At 40.1% G+C, this 24497-nt stretch overlaps 1 protein-coding gene across 13 annotated transcripts in view; it reads right to left on the bottom strand.

Moving 5' to 3' along the window:
- The window catches only part of LOC309695053 (uncharacterized protein), a 51142-nt gene continuing 26645 nt past the window's right edge, over positions 1-24497 (bottom strand). For 7 of the 13 annotated variants that reach the window (XR_014273029.1, XR_014273030.1, XR_014273031.1 and 4 more), the window contains 2 exons: positions 22405-22451; positions 4439-4498 (listed from right to left, as the gene is read on the bottom strand). Coding sequence is in view for 6 of the 13 variants with exons in the window: in XM_082515446.1 (XP_082371572.1) it covers positions 1525-1747; positions 2326-2501; positions 2600-2930; positions 3866-4467 (1332 nt within the window). In the remaining 7 variants the exon portion in view is untranslated. The other 6 variants (XM_082515444.1, XM_082515448.1, XM_082515446.1 and 3 more) reach the window with 5 other exon arrangements.

Below are 24497 nucleotides of genomic sequence, written 5' to 3'. Positions count from 1 at the left end.
ACATATATTACGTTTAACCCGAGCAGCGAAAGTCCGCGGTGATCTGAAAATGATGTGCCGGGAGTTGTGCCGTTCTCGGCCGCATCAGTAACCCTCGAGCTCCCGGCTAGCTATCGAGCTGGTGGGTAGCAGAAGCCTCCGAAAACGTCGAAGCACTTTTGCAAATATGCGATATCTTGATAAACCGAGCAGATATTTGATGTTTACACAACTACTTTCTCGCCTGAAAATATGTTAAAAGGTTATTTTGTGACCCAGAAAGATTAGTATGAGTAATTTTAAAACTTAGTAGTGGCCGCCATTGTTGGAAACTGGAGTTTGGCTGGGCCGCGCTATGAATTCTGGGATATGGTAGGCCACGAAGGACACACCCAACCCATCCTTCAAATTCGGGGAAAAGGAGGACGCATTTGTCGGCTACATTCGGAGGAGTCTACGAATTTGGACAGCCTTCGGCGCGTCGCTGTCTACAAATGCGGCCTCAGGAGGATGCAGCCCATGAATTTGGACACGACCATGGTCAAGACAACTCCCTGAAGTCAAAACAGTATTTGAATGGTGAACAAAGGTGTTTTTAGTGAACGTGTCATGGTTGTTGGTGCCAATCTGGCTGTTCTGAGTATTTCACAAAATGCTTATTTACTTTTCTCACACAACCGTCTCTAGTTATTGAATGTAAATTATGTAATGAATGTAAAGGCTGGAATGCGAGTACGGGTCTAAGATATCATTTTCAAACTGTGATGGTTCATACCAATAACAGCATGAGCCTTTCATTTTGGGGAAAACTGGGTCAAGGTCACAACAAATGATAAAATATATAAGAATTTTATATTACCAACATTATCCTTAGACCTTAGGAGGAAGGGCCTCGTCTTTCAAGACCTTGTATTTACATGTTGACTTTACTCTCAAAATAGTATTTAAACTTTATTCCCTAAGCTCTTTCTATCTAACACATTACAGAGACACTTGGTGTTATTGTCTTGCCAAAGAATACTTGGCATATTGTTGTGACTCGATAGGGATCAAACCACCAACCTTACAATTAATAGGTGACCTGCTCTACCTCCTGAGCTACAGCCACCCCAGATAAAAATGCTTTCCCCATCTCTGATTCTTCCAACCTGACAACTGGGCAAATTCTATGGGACGTTATATTGTGGATTTAGTAAATGTTTCTACTCTCTTCAGGTGGCATAGGCAGGACAGTTAAAATATTTGCAGTTCTTCAAGTCAACAGTTTTATATTAAGGACTATTTAAATGGTCACACTCATATCACACAGCATTGGAACCAATGTGTTCTTCAAAACGCTTGTAGTTATTCAAGGTAGGCAATTAAGCCATATTCAGGTAAGTGTAGGGATTTTACTGGCACTTGGTGCAAAATAAGCAAACTATTCAGAAAACAATGACACAATGAATTCACAAATGCCCCTGATTCAAAGATGCACATTCACGATCTGATTCACTGTGTTTAACAAGTGTCCATCGTAGTGCCTGTACATCTTATCCATTAGTTCTATGTCAAGTTCAGCATCCCCACCCTCTTCAACACCTTGTCCACGTTGGGAATGAGTTTTTCCTGAAAGTCCCACAGTCGTTTATCCACATTAAGTTGCTCCAGGGTTAATGATCCCTGTAGAGCCACACGGACATGAATGATCCGACAAACATCTAGTGGAACCTTGTAGCGTTCTCCAAAATTCTTGATCACTTCATGGACTGAAGTCCCCTCCACCATTCTGTGACACAAAACACAAGACAGTTAACTGCTTGGAGTTAAGGGTACACCGATTACTGAAGATCCTGCTCTTTAGGAGTGCCCTGAAGGTTCTTTGAAAGTTTCACAAATCAGTCTTGGGGGACCCTTAGTGAATGTTCCCTGGGTTTTCTGGCAATACCTTAAGGGATGATCTCTGAAAAATTGGCAAAAATAACCCTCAGGTTGTTCGGACATTCTCTAAACTGTGACCTTTAGGAAACCCGTAGGGAGCCTTCCCTCAAGGTTTCTGTTTCCTGGGTTCATGTTTACATTTTGTGTTAGTTCTGTATGAGCAATATGACATATTTCAAATCTGAAAGTTCAAATGTTAATCAAATTAGATAGGAACAAAATAAGAACTTTTGTTAAATGTGTTTTGTACCTGGGACTGTCATTCCAACCAGTTTTGATGTTTCTCATATCTCATATCATGGTTTATCAAGTTCAATAACTAAGGTACTTATTTTTTTTTTAACTTGCAGTCAAATGTATAATTAAGTAAACCGAAGAACTGTATCCTAAATAGAGTAAATCTTCCGTCTGACAAATTCAGCTTACCTTGGCCGAACTATCATCTTGTGTGGATGGTATATGTTTCTGGCGGGGTCCTCCCTGTAGATGTGCTCCAGAATATTAATTCCTGGCACCCCGTTCCACTGAGGCAGGTGAAACCGTCCGCTTGGCTCAAAGTGTTTCTTTGGGAAAATATGATTCTCAATAAGGAACACCCCTGCCTTCAAATTAGATAAAAACAAGTCAAATACAACTTATTGTATGGGATACTGAATTTTTGATGAACTGTATTTTCAAATTTATTACAAGAACAGCCTACATTTGGATGCTGATTTCGGAGCGTGCTCATCAAAGACATCAGGTCATCGTGCTGGTATGGCATTATAATCTCATCAATGTCATTCAACAGGACATAGCGAGAACGCTCCATTGATCTGTAAATGCACTCATTAAGTGTGGTCAGCTGGCCAAAGTAGTGCACGTCTCCTCCATGCTCTGAGTGAAGCCAGCCACGAGATGGATTCAGATGCTTGTCAATGGGCCAAGGAACCATTTCCACAAAGCCCTCGTCGCTGTAACTCTGCAACAGGCGATTGAGCTCTAGACCACAGCTGGTGTTATAGATCACCACTCTGTTCACACCCAGCAACCTGGGACAAAATAAATGGTAAATGGCCTGTATTTATATAGCGCTTTACTAGTCCCTAAGGACCCCAAAGCGCTTTACATATCCAGTCATCCACCCATTCACACACTGGTGATGGCAGCTACATTGTAGCCACAGCCACCCTGGGGCGCACTGACAGAGGCGAGGCTGCCGGACACTGGCGCCACCGGGCCCTCTGACCACCACCAGTAGGCAACGGGTGAAGTGTCTTGCCCAAGGACACAACAACCGAGACTGTCCAAGCCGGGGCTTGAACCGGCAACCTTCCGATTACAAGGCGAACTCCCAACTCTTGAGCCACGATCGCCCCAAAAATAAGGCAAATTAGTTCATTGTTGTCAGCAAACAAAACAGATTACTAAAAACAATTGTGGTTTATATAGCAAACAGTTGGTCATTTTTCTATCCTTAGTATAATATTTATACTGTGTTATACTATTTATACTGTATTAGCCTGTACCTGTCACAATAGCTTGCAGCTATGTGACTGATAAAATACACAGACAAAAAATAATATTATAATCATTAAGAGTAGACTGTGGTGTTTCTCAAGTAGGAGGGACACTGTCTATTCCTAACTGGTTCTGAACAGCTGGAAATCCACAGTTTACAGGGCTAAAAATCCATTTTCCTACAGTGTCTGAAAAGACGTACAGCTCCTGCAGAATTTTAAACCGTGCTCCCATAAATATTTAGTGCCAAGTGATAGACTTCTGAGGGGCAAGACACTATCCAACAGTTGTGTCTGTTACTCCAGAAGCAACAGGAGTAACAGACACAACTGTGCAATGTGATACAATCCAGACACTGCATTGAAGAGGAGCCTTTGCAGAGCTTGTTAGGTTTCATTCTGTGTCAGGACCAGCTGCTGTTGCACATTTTTGACTTTGTAGCTTGTGGTGGTGTTGCAGTACTCACTTGTACATCTCCAGAGTCTGTGCAAACTGAAGCACATTGTTGTAGTCACCAAAGAGGTTAGAGATGCAGACTGTGAAGTCAAACTGCATGTTTTCTTCCTTCTGTCCAACTGTGTCTTTGTTTCTTATTGGGAGCCATTGATCAGTAGATGGACTCTCTTTGTCTGGTGTAGTCAAGAGAGTGACATGTGTCGCATTGCAGTTCTGAGGAATCTGACACATGACATCCGTAGTGACAAAGGGAAAACCAAAGTTATCTGGATGCTGTAAAATTGTTGCTGGAGTGGTTTTACTCAAATAACCAGTACAGCAGAAAAAGCAGTGAAGGGGTTGAATGGAGTCTCTCCTAAATATGCCAATGATGCGTATATCAAAATCCTTCACTCTTTGGTCCATGTAGGCTGACACCAGTAAGTGCTTGGTATTGTTAAGCGGCGTGATGGTCTGCTCGGATATCCTCATGGAGCAAGCACTTTGCGGCCCAGATGGTTTTGGGATTGAGTTGTATGTGCTGGGCGTTTTCACAGTGAAGACCAAAAAGAGGAAGAGTGCAGTGATGAAGACGAGAACCAACTTCTTTTTAAAATGCTTTAACAGCTCCATCCAGGCAGTGGAGATGAAACCAGTTCCCAACCTGTACCAGAACACAGAATTGTGGTTAGTTTCAAAACTAGCAAAATTTGAACTCTGATGAAAAACCTTTAAATCTTACAATCTTAAAAGAAAAAAAAAAATCTAGAACTACCAAATGTTCACATTACTTCAACCCAGTGTCTTCTTGCTGCGTAGTCTCAGATTACACAAACAAGGAACAACAATTAAAAATATCAATTTATTACAAAGGTTAGACCTAATGATGTTCTCTGGCCAGTGGCTTTTGCTTGGACCCTTTGAAGTATAGAAAAGAGTGTGCTGTCCTTCAGGGACTACTGTGATAAGCTGATAAAGACAATTAAGAGATAGGATAACTGGGGTGAGATCTAGCCTTAATCTGCCTTGGTAGATATTAATGAAGGACACTATCTATGGAAATTTTGGATAGTCATAGCTGGACATCCACAGATGTAATAGATACACTTAAGAGTTCCCATTATAGATATCACTCACTACACCATGGACAATGCCACACACAAAGAGGAAACCTAATTCTTATTGACATACTTTATTTCACTAGCTGGGCCAACATCCTCACTTTAAGTTTGACAGCGTTTTAGTAGGTAAAAGTGAATGCTTTGACATGAATTGAGCTGCAGTTTGTGGAAGGCCTCAAAGGGGACTGGTGATGGCTCCCAGGTACTATATAGAAGTGAAGAAGGAGGGAGGGTGGGGCACGAAAACGAGAATGATCGGCTTGCAGAACTGGGGGAACCTATTTAGATGACAGCTGGAAAGAGCGTGTTTGGAGATGTGGTCCTGCTCCTGAAATTCCGATACATAATCTCCAATGCTAAATCTGGAATACTAAATGGTTAAAGAACATTGTTATGCAATAACTGCAAGTTTCCCCTTGAACAGCTGCTACCAAGAAAAGAAGCCTCCTCTGTGTAGCCTGAAAGGTGAAGAGCAAATAAAATCTTTTGTAAAATTCGCATCTGCTTGTTTTGTTTAATTGCTTTCTTCCTAATGGAAACTGAAGGAGAACCTTCCTTTGTTGCAAAGAGGATATCATCACTAGTAAATCACACAAGCTTTATAAGACTTCCATATTTTAGAAAAAAAGCAAACTTATACTATTGAAGGTAATGAGAAATTGTATCTCTTTAACACCTGACCTGTCCAGAGGGTCAGTCAATGAGCTCGTCAATAGCTTCAATGCTAACATGTTAAATGTAATGGACACTATTGCTCCCATTAAGGTGAAGGTTATCTCTGGAAGGAAAAAGTCCCCATGGAGAAACTCCACACTGGTGAAAAATGAAAAAAGAGAGTGTAGGAAAGCTGAGCGCAAATGGAGAAAAACAAACCTCCAGGTTCATTATGACATTTATAAAGAGAAACTTCACAATTATAATTTACAACTGAGGAATGCAAGGAGGTCCTACTTCTCTGACATCATCACTAAAAACAGCCATAATGCTCGGGTCTTATTTTCTACAGTTGACAGGCTAACAAACCCTCCTGTGTCAGTGGCAGCTGAACTTCATTCGACCATGGCCTGCAATGACTTTGCCAAATTCTTCACTGAAAAAACCCAAAAAATTAGACAAGCAATTGGTACATCAACAGCAGATCCAGGATATGTACTGTGTCCACCAAAAAACTGTTTAAACACCATGAAACAGTTTCACCCTATTAACAGCAAAGACCTGGAGGACATCTTAGGTCAACTGAACTCCTCCTCCTGCTGTTTAGATGTCCTGCCAACAAGTTTTTTCAAAAAGGTCTCAAAGACTTTAGAGTCAGACCTGTTACAGATCGTCAACTTTTCTTTATTATCAGGTGTGTTTCCAGAATCACTAAAAACTGCTGTAATCAAACCTATACTGAAAAAGGACAATCTTGACAAGACACAAATGAACAACTACAGGCCGATCTCAAATCTCCCGTTTTTAAGTAAGATCATTGAAAAAGCAGTTTCTCAACAGCTCAGTTACTTCTTAAAACAGAGTAATTGCTACGATGCCTTCCAGTCAGGTTTTAGACAGAACCACAGCACTGAAACCGCTCTGACCAAAGTGTTCAATGACATATGTCTGAATACAGACAGTGGAAAAATGTCAGTCTTAGTTTTACTGGATCTCAGTGCAGCATTTGATACAGTTGACCACAACATATTACTCAAACGACTGGAGAACTGGACAGGTCTTTCAGGAACTGTACTAAACTGGTTCAAAACATACGTAGAAAACAGGAAATACTTTGTATCAATAGGTAACTTCACATCTGAGCAGACAAGTATCACATGTGGAGTTCCCCAAGGTTCCATCTTGGGACCCCTTCTGTTTAACATCTACATGCTCCCACTGGCACAGATTATAAACAACAACAAAATAAACTATCACAGCTATGCAGATGACACACAAATATATATCACAATGTCACCAGGAGACCGAGGCCCTGTACAGGCTCTTGGTAAATGCATTGAGGAAATCAATGACTGGTTGTGCCACAATTTTCTCCAGCTAAACAAAAACAAAACTGAGGTAATAGTCTTTGGCGCCAAAGAAAAACGATTACAGGTCACCAGAGAACTTCAATCTATACATCTAAAAACCACAAACCAGGCGAGAAATTTGGGTGTAGTGATGGATGCAGACCTAAACTTAGAGAAACACATTAAGACAATAACAAAGTCAGCTTACTATCACCTCAAGAATATTTCAAGGATAAAAGATCTGATGTCTCAACAGGACCTGGAAAAACTAGTCCATGCATTCATCTTTAGTAGGCTTGATTACTGTAACAGCATCTTTACAGGTCTACCTAAAAAATCAGTCAGACAACTACAGCTCATTCAGAACTCTGCTGCTCGAGTCCTCACTAAGACCAAAAAAGTGGACCACATCAGTCCAGCTCTGAGGTCCTTACACTGGCTGCCTGTCCGTCAGAGGATAGACTTTAAAGTTCTGATGCTGGCCTATAAAGCTGAATGGTTTAGGACCAAAATACATCAATGACCTCCTGACCCAGTATGAACCATCCAGATCCCTCAGGTCATCTGGATCCGGTCTTTTATCAGTTCCCAGAGTCAGAACCAGACACGGAGAAGCTGCATTCAGCTTTTATGCTCCTTATATCTGGAACAAACTCCCAGAAAGCCTCAGATCAGCTGAAACACTCAGTTTATTTAAATCCAGGTTGAAGACTCACCTGTTCTCAGCTGCATTTGAATAAAGCACCAAATCCACACTTTAAGCTTAAATTTCAAAACTTACATTTAACTACTGATTTTATCTACTGTTCTGATTTTATCTGTTTTGATTTTATATACTGTTGTTTGTTTGTTTGTTTGTTAATTAGTTAGTTAGTTTATTTGCTTGTTTTAATCAATTTTAAATCATGCTTTTTATTTGTTCTTGTTTCTAATGTCTCTGTAAAGCACTTTGAATCACCTTGTTGTTGAATTGTGCTATACAAATAAACTTGCCTTGCCTTGCCTTGCCTCTTACTGTCATATGGGTATTCCATATATTAAAACAAATATATACCCAAACCCACGGATGCCAAAAGATCTTTTGGCATCCGTATGCAGTACTGTGAACCACTCCTCATTTCTTTAAACTTTCCTGTCTTGTATTTTCTTTTTCTTATTTTTTGTTTTGTTCATGAGCAATAATTCACCAGGCTTTCAAAAAGGAAACCCTAAACATTTTCAGTGGGATATTTTCTTGGATTGTTTGTTAAATCCCTTAACACTGACCTGTCAATCATTTAAACGTGAAAAGGCATTTAAATCAAGAATGAGCCAGTGTTGTGTCTACACAGACAACTTAGCAAACAACCAATCATAAATTTTATGTTTAAGCACCTTGTTACATGCAGCCTGATTCAGCTGAATCTACACCAACAAGGTCATTCCTGAAGAAATATTAACCAAAACCTTGTCATATCTCAGCATGCTGTGCAGTGTATCCTTAACAATATGAGGAAACTGGACAAATGGAGGGCAAAAGAAGAAGTGGCAGGCCTAAAAAAAACAAAAAAAAAAAACTATCTACAGCAGATGAACAGTATCTATTGAAAAACAAACAAACAAACAAACAAACAAACAAACAAACAAACAAAAGAATCCAGCAAAGACCTGGCACAGGAGCTGAGATACATCTAATCCTCCAGTTGATCGATCTACTGTTCAGTGAAGCCTCAACAAAAATCGTCTCAATGCAAAGGTGGCTGTTTAGAAATGTTTGGCAGAAAAGTCAAATTTTGTCCAAAACTCGAGTGCCTTGAGGTGACTTTAGTGGTGATTTAGCATTAGAAAAAAAACCCACTTTAAGTTACTGTGTTGTGTTCAGGTGTGCATAGTGCTGATGTGGGACAATTTCCAATTTCGTTTGTACTATTGTACTAGGTATGACTGTGCAATGACAATAAAGCGTTATCTTATCTTAAAAATATATATTAAAAAGAAGTAAAAAAAGACTGTTGCAGAAGCCAGAAAAGAGAGGTTTAAGACTGGTGGAAGACCTGCAAATAAAGACACGGAGCAGTTGGATGAATTGCTGATGGGAATAATGGAAAACCAACAACCTTTGGAGAACATATGAGATGATGACCATTAAGACAGCTCAGACGGGGGATCAAGCACACCTAAACTGAGTATATTAGTGCACTGATTTAGCCTCTCCTAATCATTTTATACTATTGTTTGTCATCAACAACTGTCTCATCTGTTCATTTAATCACATTAACTGTTCTTGTGTGTAGTTGGAAATCAAATGGACAGAAATGCAGAGTTGCAAGGCAACTTCCTAATGGAGCTTCGGGAGTTGCAGGGGCGTCAAACGGCCGCTGGCTATGTCCAGATGTTGACGAGAGGATCCGTTATTACTGAGGGCCCTCGTCTTTGTGGTAACAACTGGGTTTTTCAACAGGACAATGCTACAGTACACAATGCCCGCAGAACAAGGGACTACTTCCAGGAGAATTACATCACTCTTCTGAACCATCCCGCGTGTTCCCCTGATCTAAATCCAGTTGAGAACCTTTGGGGATGGCCATTTTTCAAGACGTTTTAATCTTTTGAACAGGACTGTATAAGAGATATTTAAAGTTATCAATTTTTCCTATGGGCAGCACGGTGGCACGGTGGTTAGCACTGTTGCCGCACAGCAAGAAGGTCCTGAGTTCAATTCCATCATCAGGCCGGGGTCTTTCTGTGTGGAGTTTGCATGTTCTCCCCATGTTTGCGTGGGTTCTCTCTGGGTACTCCAGCTTCCTCCCACCGTCCAAAGACATGCAGCTTGTGGGGATAGGTTAATTGTATAATCCAAATTGCCACTAGGTGTGAGTGTGAATGGTTGTCTGTCCCTATGTGTTAGCCCTGCGACAGACTGGCGACCTGTCCAGAGTGTACCCCGCCTTTCGCCCTATGACAGCTGGGATAGGCTCCAGTGCCCCCCGCGACCCTGAAAAGGATAAGCGAATGGATGGATGAAATTTTTCCTATGCTGCATAATTCCATAAATCTTGCTTTATACTTTTCATGTCGAAAATAGTAAAAATAAAGAAAATCCATTAATGAGAAGGTTTGTCCAAACTTTTGACTGGTAGTGTACATTTTCTGGTAGAGAGGTGATGAGCTGCCCACGGGAATATGGAGGAAAAACACAGACATGAATGTAGCTTACATCTGTGGATCTGTGCAAAGCTGGCAGTGTTAAATTTGTTTCAAAACCCCCACGTGGGCTTGTGATGTATTATATTTTTAAAAATTTTTAAATTTGCCTCTTACGGGCACCAGCATACCCACCGCATTGATCACTCTGCTTACTGCCACAACATCAGCATGCAGTCACTTATATTAATGCCACTATTAAGGTGTGGTAACCTGCTGCAGTATTCTTCTGAATGATAGGTGCTGGGCACAAATGTACTGATGTAGGAAGAGAAGAAATCAAAACCAGAAGCAAATTGTTAAAAACACTTTGGAAAAACTAAGTCTCCAATTTTTAAACAGCTGCAACATTGTCCTCTGTATAACTGTATCCGAGTTTCTGTACTGGAATATCATAAAAAACGAACACACTCAAACATTTGTGTCTTCAACCCAGCTGTGACACAACCCGCCACGTTACGAGAAATCGAGAGCCACACAATCGGCCGCAAATATTGTGACGAATGCCTCATGATGTGATATCAAAATCAGCGAGCGACACCCATGACACAGGTTGCACAGCAAGCATAAAAACAACATCATTATCCATTCCTGGGTCCACTCTTCTTTGATTTCCATAGCCAAAACAAACACTGTGGTATCACTGAGTTAAAAGTGGCCCAAATGATTTCATCTTCAATAAAATGATCAGTGTGGCTGCCTCCCAGCTGTTACAGTAACATTAACATCCAGGCATGCATGAAAGAGAGTTTGAAGTTAGCAGGAAGTTAGTTTGCCAGTTTCCATCTAAAGATGAAATGCCATGATCCGACTGGCACGATCTGATATCGTCGTGTTGGTGTTGTTCCCAGATCATCATACTAAATGTTGTTCCAGGATCAACATTGCAAGTGACCAATCAATGTTGTGACGTCATACTTTTGCGACTTTGGGAAAAACTGCCGTAAAACAAAAAACTGTACTTAAGCTGCGAGAAACCGCCTCTGTCCGCCGATCAACGGACCCTGACCCTGACCCTTTAATAAATGGTAAGCAGAACTGATATTGTCCTTGCAACATTGGAATTTCATAAATGCACGAATGGCTTGGTGCGCAAAAGAATAACCTGGAACAACATTTTCATGATGATCTGGGAACAACACCAACACTACGATATCAGATCATCCTTCTGACTGACGGATTTCTAAAAACACTAAATTAAACAGCACCAGTGTTTGTATGGTTTATGAAGTTGGGCTAGCTGGCATAGAATGGCTAGCTACAGAGCTATGGTTAAGATAATACAAACAAATTTGCAGAACGAAGATTGAGGATGAACATTAACTTTTTCACCCCAAAACCCCTTAATGTGAGAGTCAAATACAAATACAACCATATAACAGGTGTACAGGCTAAGCCTACGCTTGAAGCCACTGAGGTGTATGACTGGTGAACTTGACAAGAAAGTCCAGTCAATAACTCCAGCTGTATTTACCTTGTCAGTTTAAGCAGTCTAAGCAATCACCGTTGATTGCATTTGATATTTCACAGTTGATCGTAAGATCCAACATCATCCAACATAAATCACCGCAGTCACAAACTGTTTGGTCCTTCCAACCAGCAACACCTGACCCTAATTAAATGTTCTACCTTCCATACAATCATTTACAAATACAAAAAAGTGACACCTAGAGGCACACATAAGGTAATAAGCAAAACACAAAAATGGCTCCTACACACCAGGCCCTAAGTGCAATGGCTGTCAGACATGACAATTCTAATTATAAAGCAAATAAGGAGCCAAATTAAAAATAAAGTACTTCCATTTTAGACACACACACAAAAAATAAAATAAAATAAAAGCACTTAAATACACTTTTAAACTACAGTCTAATGTAAAAGACAAAGTTTAGTTACAGGGATTTCAAGAATGTTGGTCTTTGTCTTTAAAGTCCATTTTTATCATGAATGGTTTCACGAACACGTCTAAGGGGCCAAGAATCTCGGGGGACAGAAGAACCCATTAAAATAACTATATACCCTGGTTTTAGATTTTTCCTCTTTTGGTTGTCTTTTTGTCTCTTGTGTAACAAAGGCAGGTATTCACGTATCAGGAGGATGTGATTTGGAGTAAATGACTCTAGGTCTTTTGGATCATCAGGCAGCTTTGTTATGGGTTGATCAATTGCAATTGCTTCAACTTCACACAGAACTGTATTTAATCCATTGTTGTTGAACTGTTGTTGCTGAAGAACTGATCTCAAAATCAGTCTGAGTACTCACAGCCCTGCCATTGTCTATCATGTCGGCCAGCCATAAAATCATAAAAAAAAACAAACCCAAAAGACATGAGAAGCCAAGCAGGAAAGACAAGGGAGGGAGAGTATGGCATTATTTTTGTGCCACTATTCTGAGCGCACGTAAAAAAAAAATTGAGCGCAGGTAAAAAAAAAGTTTGCAGGTGCAAGTGTTGTATTTTGAGGAGAAATTTATTTTGAGCGAACAAAAGCTGAATTTGATTGAACAAAATTAATTGCTGCGTGCAAAAAATGTATTTCAGTGTTTGCTATTATCCATACACACACACAATAGCAGCCCCTCTCACTCAGTTTTTGCATTTGCGTTCGCTCGCAATGTGTTGCTCGCATTCTTAACATTTCTGCCTGTGCGCGCTCAACTCTTTCTGTACACCGTTATATTTGTGCCACAAAACCAGCCAATCATAGACTTGGATGTCAAAAAATCTGATTGGCTGTTCTGGTCTCCAATCAGCTCGAAATGACGATATGCAATATCCCAGAATCCAAAACTCAAACTCCAAAAACTCAAAGTCCAAAACTCAAAGAGGCAGTGGTGGAGGAACACAGAGTGGCGGAGTTTGAAATATTACTCTTTCTGGGTCACAAAATAAACTTTTAAGATATTTTCATGCGAGAATGGTGCTGTGTGTAAAAAAGATTTGTATGTGTAAAAAAGATTTGTGTGTGTAAAAAGAATTTGTGTGTGTGTAAAAAAGATTTGTATGTGTAAAAAAGATTTGTGTGTGTAAAAAACATTTGTGTGTGTGTGTAAAGAAGATTTGTATGTGTAAAAAAGATTTGTGTGTGTGTAAAAAAGATTTGTGTGTGGACATAGCCAAAACAAAACCCTGCAAGTTACAAGTATGAATTTTGACCCTATTTTTTTTTTTTGTAACGGCATGAACAATGAGAGGTGGTGGATTGGCCAGATGCTGGCCGATGTGTAAAAATAACTCAGTTGTTTGGTGGTGGCTATGGCGGAGCTTCCACAGAGGCAACAGGTGGATGAGGGAAGGTGAGGCAGGAGGAGAGACCCAAGGCGGCCGCTGGTCCAAGTGTCAGGTGAACTGAACTTCAGCTAAGAAGTTATGACCTGCAGTCTATCTGGGTCAGATATAAACCAAGTTTAGGCGCAGTTTATTTTCGTTGTGCTGACTTTTTACAGTCAGTTACAATACCTCATACTGCGTGAGCTAGTATGACGAGTTTCTATACAGCTGTTCGGTTGCTATGATGTTACTGATAGTGAACTTTATTTTATTCATAAGGTTAGTTAGTAGAGTTGCCAACAGCTCCTTAAAAAATGGAATGGTCCCTCATTCAGAGAAAATATTACGCGTTTCGTCTTGAGCTGAGAAGAGACGCAGTTTGTCCCGTACTTCAGCTAGGATGGAAAAAGAAGCTGCCTCTTCTCTTATCTCCCCTCCCTCTTCTATTGCTACTTCAATCATGAAACTGATCAATGATCAGCTGATCGTCTCTCTTGTTTGTTTATCGCCCACTTTGCGCCAGAAAGAGGAAACCAGCAGATGTCGCGCTAAACAACAGCAGCACGTTTAAGCTTGATCAGCTGTTGTTAGAATTTATTTAATATTAATTTCTACTATCAGCTGATGTTTGCTGGAGCCACAGTTGTAAAGCTGCTGGTCATGATGTCGGTTTGGATATGTGGTGAGAGGGAAACGTGAAGATGAAACCAGGAGATGTCCTTACAATTTTATTGTTTTAGCTTCGGGGTGGCACCTGGGGTGGCCAGTCTGGTTAGGGGGGTGGCCTGTGCCCCCCCAGGCCACCCCGCTGGACACGCCACTGGCTGCGCACTGTGACTCACAGCCATGGTCCCGGGTCAGCCCTGACTTTGTGTTAAACCAATCCTAAAGTAATAATGGTATTTCTAACCACTGATATAGAAACAGGTTTACCTTTTAGGTGACATGAATGAGTTGAAGGGAAGTTATGAACAGTTTCTGAGAGACAAATAACACCAGGATCCTTTTCTAAGTAGCTGACAGCTGGTAACTGTGCAGGGGCGGGTCTAGCAAAGTGTTTCCAGGGGACCAGGTAGGGCATTAACAGGGAGAGGGGGGCACAAAGAAATACTTTTCTTTTTTATTCTCAATTCAAATATTTAGCTTTTATTAAATAATTATCTGAATCTTGTGAACAATGTTATTATCTGATGGAAAATGTATAGAAATCATACATATACCAAAAAGACAGTGTACATCACTGTCACAACAGCGTTTGTTTTCATTCAAAGGCTTTATGGCTTTAATACCTGGTGGGCCGGTCTGTAGTGAAAATGCCCAATTTTTTTGTCCCAGTCCAGCCCTGCAAGTTAATACTGGCAGTGTCACCATGCCAGCTGACTGTATTTCATCATCAGCCAGTGTTGTTCTGTATACATCAATATTACCAAAGTTTACCATAAGGCAGCATATAAAGTATTTACTTGCTTTCAGGTTTTATTCAAATGTTAGTCTTTTCATTTGTTTCCCCACTTTTTTCCTGTTTCAAAATCAAACACCAGTTTGTGAGAAGATTATCTTCTTTTTTTTAACAGGCATTGGTTTTGCATTGGAATTGGCTAATTTGCCAATTGTATGTTAAAAATGTTCGTATTTTAATATTCAAAAATGTTTTTGCCCAAAACATATGTGCTCTACATGTCAGTAAAAATACTATGCAAATATTGAAGTTCTTGACTGCTGTTGTTAGAATTTATTTAAAATTAATTTCTAGTATCTAGTTTCTGTTTGCTGGAGCCACAGCTGTAAAAGCTGCTGCTCATGATATGGTTTGGAAACATGAAGGTGATACAGCAGTTATGCAAATATGTCATGCCTTGATAAATCGAGCAGGTATTTGAAGTTTACACAGCACCATTCTTGCATGAAAATATCTTAAAAGTTTTATTTGTGACCCAGAAAGAGTAATATTTCAAACTCCGCCCCTCTGTGTTCCTCCGCAACTGCCTCGTTTGAGTTTTGGACAAAATGGATTCTGGGATTTGCTTAGGCTGCTGCCCCCGCGACCCGGCCCCGGATAAAGCGGATGAAGATGGATGGATGGATGGATTCTGGGATATTGCATTTCGTCATTTCAAGCTGATTGGAGACCAGAACAGCCAATCAGATTTTTTTGCATCCAAGTCTGTGATTGGCTGGTTTTGTGGCACCAATATAACGGTGTACAGAAAGAGTTGAGCGTGTATGGGCAGAAATGTTGAGAGCACGAGCAACACATTGCGAGCGAGCGCAAATGCAAAAACTGAGTGAGAGGGGCTGCTATTGTGTGTTAGTGATGTGTCGGTCGCGAACGAAATGGCTCTTAGAGCCGGATCTTTGACGTGAACGACGCGAACCGTTCACGTCATTAGAAAGGCATAGTAATCATCCACAACTATTTTCAGTTGCGGATGATAAAGGATTCAGAAAGTTTATTCATGCAGGTCAATATGACAGAGAATATGAATCTTCGTTTTGTTTTCATATTTTAATTTATATTTAATTGTGTTGTGGTTTGCAGTGTTTTGTGTTTTTTCACTTTAAATTTGTAAAAGGAAAAAGCTGAAAATTGAAACAGTTAAAAGTTGAAATGTGAATAGTTGGTTTTTGTATTACCGTATTTTCACGACCATAAGGCGCACTTAAAAGTCTTAGATTTTCTTCAAAAAGTACGGCGTGCCCTATAGCGCAGTGCGCCCTGTGTGTTGTAAGGAGGATGTAGTAGAGAACACCATGAGAACGCTAAAGGGTGAAGTGTGGGCGTTGATCGTATATACCGGGACAATCGCACATACCTGTATAAAAGGACAGGTATGTGCATTATGTGGAACATCGTTGTTTTAACAACCCTGAAAATGGCAAAGAGACATGCTTATGAAGCACAGTTTAAACTGAAGGCCATCAGCTATGCGGAGGAACATGGAAATCGAGCAGCGGCGAGAGAATTTAAGATTAACGAATCGATGGTTTGCAAATGGAGGAAGCTAGAAAACAAGCTCCGGCAGGTCAAGAAAACACAGCTGAGTTTCCGCGGACATAAGGCGAGGTGGCCCGAGTTGGAGGAAAGACTCGAGCAGTGGATCATCGAGCAAAGAACGAGCGGGAGAAGCGTTTCGACAGTCACCATTCGGCTAAAAGCAGTTTCACTAGCTGAAGAGATGAACATTGAACATTTCCAAGGAGGTCCGTCTTGGTGCTTTCGTTTCATGAAACGGTGCCATTTTTCCATCCGGACCAGGACTACGGTAGCGCAGCAACTTCTAGCGGATTATAAGGAAAAGCTGGCCATCTTCCGCTACAACTGCAGCAAACACATCGGCGACAAAAACATCCAGCCCAGCCACATCACAAACATGGACGAGGTCCCGCTCACTTTTGACATCCCGGTGAGTCACACTGTGGAGAAGAAGGGGACCAGCACGGTAGCGATACGCACAACGGGGTATGAAAAGTCTTCTTTTACTGTTGTGCTTGGCTGCCATGCTAATGGACAGAAACTGGTGATTTTTAAGCGAAAGACTTTGCCTAAAGAGAAGTTTCCAGCAGGAATCATCATTAAGGCAAATGAAAAGGGCTGGATGGATGAGGAAATGATGAAAGAGTGGCTGAGGGAGGTGTATGTAAGGAGACTAGGGCTGCCATGATTTGTCGACTAGTCACGATTACGTCGACTATCAAAATCGTCGACGACTGATTTAATAGTCGACGCGTCGTTTGAAACTTTGTAAGATCACAAAAGACGCAGGAATAAGTGGCAGGATTTAAGAGTGTAATAACGGACTGAAACAGAAGATGGCAGCATTGCATGTACAAGGATGTCAGCTACCGTTAAACCCCGAAGAAGAAGAAGAAGAAGCAGCTGTGTCCCAGAATTCATAGCGCGGCCCAGCGCAGTTTCCAACAATGGCGGCAGCTAGTTAGTTTTAATGTTACTCTTATTATTCTTTCTGGGTCACAAAATAAACGTTTAACATATTTTCAGGCGAGAATGTAGCTGTGTAAACCTCAAATATCTGCTCAGTTTATCAGGACACCACATATTTTCAAAAGCGCTCCGACGTTTTCGGAGACATCTGTTACCCACTAGCTCGTTAGCGAGCCGGGGGCTAGGCTCACTAGCGCCGTGAGAACACCGGACTCCCCGCAAATCGTTTTCAAACCCACCGCCGTCTTTCGCTACTCAGGTTAAATATATATGAGTCACTTAGATAACTTAAAATGTTATTGTTTGGCTTTTTTTTTTTTTGTATTTTATTTGTTCCTGAGTAAATCAGTTTGTCTGAGATTAAAGTTATAGTTTTTACACAGCTGAATAAACGTCAAGCAGACAGCTGATTATCAGAAGTGTGAGATGCTCCAGAATATACTCCAGTGTCCTGTTATATTTTAGATAGCAAGGAGTTTATTAAACTTCACCGAAACGATCTGCAAATTTCATTAAAATTTAATAAACTATCATCTTGTCTTTATTTTTAGTTAGCACAGACCTTAAACACTTAAAGCTGTAAGCTAATGATAGTTATATAAGAGCAGATGCTGCTGGTGCAATAAGCTGTAGTTTTACGTCTAATGGATGATGATCTGATTAGTCGACTAATCGCAAAAATAATCGGTGACTAGTCGACTATCAAAATAATCGTTTGTGGCAGCCCTAAAGGAGACCAGGTGGTTTTTTCCACGCATCACCATCGCTCTTAATCGGTGACTCTATGCGTGCCCATCTCACAGCCGATGTGAAAAAACTAGTGAAACAAATAAACTGTGAGCTTGCTGTCATTCCGGGAGGCCTGACAAAGGAACTCCAACCGCTGGACATCGGTGTGAACCGCCCGTTCAAAGTAAGGCTGCAAGCGGCCTGGGAGCGATGGATGACCGATGGAGACCACAGTTTCACCAAGAGTGGAAGGCAGTGCCGGGCGAGTTACGCCACAATTTGGCAATGGATTGTAGATGCTTGGGCTAACATGTCTGCTGGCACTGTTGTTCGAGCTTTCGCAAAAGCCGGCATCATTTCCGAGGAGCCGCACGGCACGGAAAGTGACTCTGACAGTGAAGAAAGTGAACTTGGCATGTTTGATGGAGATTTAGCGCAGCTGTTCAATTCAGATACAGAGGATGAGGACTTCGATGGGTTTGATTGATGATAAAAATGTGAGTACCAAACTTTGTTTTGCTCCTGCTTTATTTTTAAATACGCACACTTGTATGCTTGTGTGTTGTTGATGATGACGATTACTGGTAATAAAAATGTGAGTACCAAACTTTGTTTTGCTCCTGCTTTATTTTTAAATACGCACACTTGTATGCTTGTGTGTTGTTGATGATGACGATTACCGGTAATAGAAATGTGAGTAAGGTACCGAACTCAGGTTTGCTCCCGCTTTATTTTTAAATACGCATACGGTACTTGTATGCGCCCTATAATCCAGTGCGCCTTTTATGTGTGTGTTAAATACAGTGATGGCACACATAACTGAGACTACGCCTTTTAGTACAGTGCGTCTTATGGTCGTGAAAATACGGTATATGATTTATTTATTACATTTTATGTGGAGTGAATAAACAAAAGTATATTTACGGTGGCCCCTACAGACGAAGCACATACAAACTTCAAATCACGTACGAACTCTGAAGCACGTACAACCTCCAAAACACGTAAAAACTGAGAAGCACATAAAAACTCAAAACACGTACAAAACACAACAGAAGTGTTCCAGAATGCTAGGCACAGTGTTGAGCTTTTGTAACCTAGTGACTACACAAGCCAGCAAGTACCAATGACCGGATTTGGTGTGTGGTAATAACAGGCAAATGAACATTTGTTTAAATTATTTGAATATATATGAGTGCTTGTGTATAAATACACAAACAATACACATATGCTTTTAATTGTGTAATTTAAGTGATCTAGGTAGCTCTGTTTTGGAAGTTCAGTTAAAGCTAGAAATGTGTTTTGGAGTTTGTCCGTGCTTTTTGGAGTTTGTACATATTTTGTCTCTAGGGGCCACCACATATATTTATATATAAATAAAACCACTTTTTTTTACATTAGTAATTTCTTTTGTGCATAATTTTATATTATTGTTAATAATAAATTAATTAAGGCAACAAAACAACCTGAAGAGCCGGTTCGGAGCCAAAAGAGCCAGCTCTTTTTAGTGAGTCGACCCGAAAGAGCCGGTTCTCTAAAAAGATCCGGAAATCCCATCACTATTGTCTGTGTGTATGGATAATATCAAACACGGAAATACATTTTTTGCACGCAACAATGAATTTTGTTCCCTCAGATTCAGCTCAAAATACAACACTTGCACCTGCAAACTTTTTTTTTTTTACGTGCGCTCAAAATTTCTTTATGTGAGCTCAGCATAGTGGCACAAAAATAACGCCATAAAATACAACGAAGTCACTAATGTGTGTATGGTACAAACGCTAGGACACAAGAAGCGCTATTTAGTCTCCTCGAATAGACGATAAACACTATTAGTAGTCGAATTAGAATATTTGTATTAATTCAAACATCAGCTTAAAGCCACTACCATTCCGCAGGTAACTCACTCGAGGCTGAAGTGTGGCCATAGTATGTTCCCCGTTTGTCCCCACCAGTCGAGAAATAGAGTTTGAATCCGTGTGTCTGCAAGTGCACTCGGAGCCTTCTCCTCTGCTGCTCTTTTTCTACTTGATTTTGCTGTCTGGGCGTGACCAAGTCATTGTCATACGTCAGAATACTAGCGGAAATCATTCGGGAAAAATCGAATAAAACGGTTTGCCCTATACGCCTTTATTAGAAAGAAAAAGAACCCGATTAAAAACAAAAAAGTGAACATAAATATCTAAAGAAAGTAGCAATCTAAATGAAATAGTAGTAATACTGTAAATGTTTATGAGCTTCTTAAATCTTGCTCCTCAAATACTATCCGCATGTTTTTTGTTTTTTTTTTACTCGACTTTTGTCGTTGCCTGTTCTCAAAACCATTCCTTACCTTGTTTGTTCTCCTTGTATTTCCTCTTTGGCAGTGTGACTTTCCCCATTTCCTAATTCTTGGACCTGCGCCCAGAGTCAGCCCTGTGCTTCTATACAACCGTCACTCCCCCTTCCGCATTTTTTTTTTTTTTTTTTTTTTTTTGTGGGCTGTAGGTCCTTTCTGTTCCTTTCCTCATATCAGGATTTTGCGCTACCTACAGCTCATTTTCTTATCAGTTCAGTAAAATTATGTTATTTTAATATCTGCTTGTGTGACTGTATCTGTATTTGTTGAACAAGTTCACCTTAAATTCCTAATGGAAACAATTCAGGTGAAGGAAAGAGTTAAAAAATTAAAGCTTTTACTGTAGCAACATTATTTGTAAATCTGTATTTTTGAAAGTTTCCCATTTCAACGTGAACACACAACACATCACACCTTGAAACAGATGAGCTAACAGCAACAGAAAACCACACCAGGTTCCACACAACTGCAGCAGCAACTCTGTCATGCTTTAAATCTGCTTTCTATTAATTTCTCTTGGGTTTTTTTTAATTATTTTTTAAATTAACTGTTGGCTGTTGTGAAGCACTGATTTTATATCTTAAATTGTACTATACAAATAAAGTTTTACTTAATTACTATCATGTCCAGTCATAATATCACATGCACCGGATTCACTGAGAAATGTTTCCCTGTTGAGTCTACCATGAGAATGAAAGCAACTCTGAGGGTGACCGAGAGTTCAACCCAGCACTAGCAACTTAAACGCCAACATGGGGAATAAAACTTCTACTTGTGTTATCAAGCTTCATGCAACACATTGTAACATAACACCAAAATCTTGGTGATGGTTTAAAAGCATTCAAAATTGCAGAGCTATGTTGAGGATAATATATGTGAACTGACAGCTATAGTTGTAGTGATAATGAAAGTTACCTAACAGCTGTCATTAGAATTAATTCTACTGGTTGATTACCCAGTTTTCCACCAGTAGAGGTCCCTACAGAGATAAAATTACCGACTTGCTAGAATTGGTTGTTCTTTTATCATAAGGGATGATAACACTTTATCACAGCCACATTTAAAGATGGTCCATCTGTAAATCATTCAGCTAACCTTTCCACTGTTTCAACCTGCTTTCTAGTATTACTTCATCCCATCCAAATTTTGTTTTGCAAAGCTCTTTCTTTAATTTTGTCAGGCAGCAGAACTGATCACTTTGTCAACATAAATCCTCCTTTATCCCAAGAAAGTAGTCATTTAAGGTCCCTATTACAACAAAGATGATCACTAACTCTGTCAATGCACCACTTTTGGGAGGATTCCAGCCTGCTAAGCTCAGCAACAGAAATCCTGGTCAAGCCCACAGATTACAGACAAGTCAGACTCAAAATTTATGCAGCACTTGATAATGAGTTGTAGCGTAGCTTGGCCTGACTGACCATTGGGGTCTAGCTGCCATTAAGACCCGTCTGGGATGGGTGCAAAAATGGCCAACTCAGTTGATGTAAACTCATCTGCCATTGCAACAATGTTTCCTCTCCCTCAGCCCTGTGGAGTTGGATCTTAAGTGGGATGGTCATGGCAGCTTAATGTTTTACCTTACCGCTGTGAGAACCAGTAACTAGAATCTGAGCGGATCAAGAAGCCATCAGCCTTCAGATACTTTGCCATGATTAGCACAGGTATAAAGTTATATATAATCCTAATAGGGCAGCACGGTGGCACGGTGGTTAGCACTGTTGCCGCACAGCAAGAAGGTCCTGAGTTCAATTCCACCATCAGGCTGGGGTCTTTCTGTGTGGAGTTTGCATGTTCTCCCCATGTTTGCGTGGGTACTCTGGCTTCCTCCTACTGTCCAAAGACATGCAACTTGTGGTGATAGGTTAATTGGATAATCCAAATTGCCACTAGGTGTGAATGTGCGAGTGAATGTGAGTGCGAATGGTTGTCTGTCCCTGTGTGTTGGCCCTGCGACAGACTGGCGACCTATCCAGGGTGTACCCCACCTCTTGCCCTATGACAGCTGGGATAGGCTCCAGCGCCCCCCGCGACCCTGAAAAGGATAAGCGGAAGTGAATGGATGGATGGAGGGATGGATAATCCTAATATATATATATATATATATATATATAAACCTTTATCATGGCAGAAAATTTGAACAGCCATAGCAGGACATCCACAGATCTAATACATAAACTCAACAAGGGCAGAGTTCCCATTAAAGATATCGCTCACCAAGCCCTGGACAATGATACACAGAAAGAGTTGCTATAACCTCCACATTGGTTGCTTTGCATGCTCTGGCAACATCATTACACAGTCATTTCTGATTATGCCCACTGTTAAGGTGCAGGAAGCCACTGCAGTAGTCTACTGAGCGTTAGGTGTTGCCACTCAGACAATACCACTACGGCAGCACTGATATAGGAAGAGAAGAAGTCAAAACCAGAAGATAAGACTTTGGCAAGTGGTTTTTTTTGTTGCAAAGTTATTCCAGAAAGTCACTTTAAAAAAAAAAAAAAAGATTGCTGCAATATCTCCCTCTGTATATCTATATAGCTCAGGGCTTCTGTACTAGAATATGATTAAAATGGTAATAAGTGATACAATCATACTCATGTCATCAACCCAACTGGGGCAACCATTGCACAATGCTCCAGGTTGCAAAAATCACTATCAAAATGACAGCACACACCACAAATTGCAGCATCATTTTTAGCACACACCACCATCTGACAGGGGCAGGCATTGAGAATAAAAATGGCTTAATTCTTACTGACATACTTTATTCCTTAAATTTGGAGCACTATATGGTTTAAGAGCCCAGTTACACATTACAGTGTAACCTCGGATTCAGAGTAACTTGACATATGAGTAATCTGCAAGACGAGCAAAAAACTTGAATAAAATTTTACTTGTGTTTATGAGCCATAATCTTAATACGAGCAAACTTATGGCTGTATACGTATGTTTTCCAGTAACAGCTGAGCCAACCTGAGTGTCATGCCGCATGAGCTCATGAAAAGCTAGCATTTGTTAAGCGTATTCTTTACATTGACCTCCTCATCTCATTTCCTTCAGGTCAGCAGTGACTTTTCTCAAAGGTAAAGTGCGTTTTTATTTTTATTATATGCATTTTGTGTTAATCATTATGCATTTATTGCAGAAATATGTATTTGGGTCAATGATTTATATAAAAAATATGTTTAAAAGTGATTTTTACATGAATATTTTTGGAGCTTGGAACCATCCATCCAAGTTTCCAATATTTCTTTTTTGAAAATTTGCTTTGACATATGAGTATTTATGGTTTGCAAGCAGCATTAAGGAACGAATCATACTCGTAAACCAAGGTATTACTGTAACTGCAAGTATTCTCTTCTATAACTGCTGCCAATCAAGAAGGGAAGCATGTACGGAGCCTAAAAGGTGAAAAGCAAATAAATCTTTTTTTAATGTTCACACTTTCTTTTTCTTTTTTAAATTGCTTTATGAACAAAAAACTAAAGGGAAACCTTCCTTTGTTTTCAAAGAAGATAATATCATTAACAAATCTACTAAAATGTGTATTTTTAAAAAAAGCAAATATGTACTATTGAAGGCAATGAGAAAATTAAATTTCTTATTGTCATATAGGCCTCCAGATTGTGAAAGAAATATACACCCTAAATAACAGATGCCAAAAGTGCCATCTTTTCAGTACTGTACTGTGAGCCACTCCTCATTTCTTTATCTTTTCCTTCCAGTCTGCATTGCTGAGCAGGTTTCATAGTTTTGCAGAGCAAGCAACATTATGAAAGTGTGCATATGAGAAATCTTTGGATTACATACTGCTGGTAATGGCATGGAAAAAAGAAAAAACACCCCATGACACAGAGTCTCTTTATTTTCTTTTACAACCTGGTGAGTTTCCAGGAAGGCCAGTTATACTGAACCTTTGTTGTGTTATTGTGGAGTTTTAAACTTACAATATCATATACTAATATACTATTTTATATTTTCAGTATACAATAGTACATTATTATATATTGTACATATATTTATTAGTTTCAGATGTAGCCATTCTTGTATTTTGCTTGTTTACATTATTGTATCTTGC

Source organism: Aulonocara stuartgranti (genome assembly GCF_965226115.1).
Source record: "Aulonocara stuartgranti genome assembly, chromosome: 19".
Classification (NCBI taxonomy): Eukaryota; Metazoa; Chordata; class Actinopteri; order Cichliformes; family Cichlidae; genus Aulonocara; species Aulonocara stuartgranti.
Note: the sequence above shows the minus strand (reverse complement) of the source record. Positions and strands in the feature narration are given on the sequence as shown.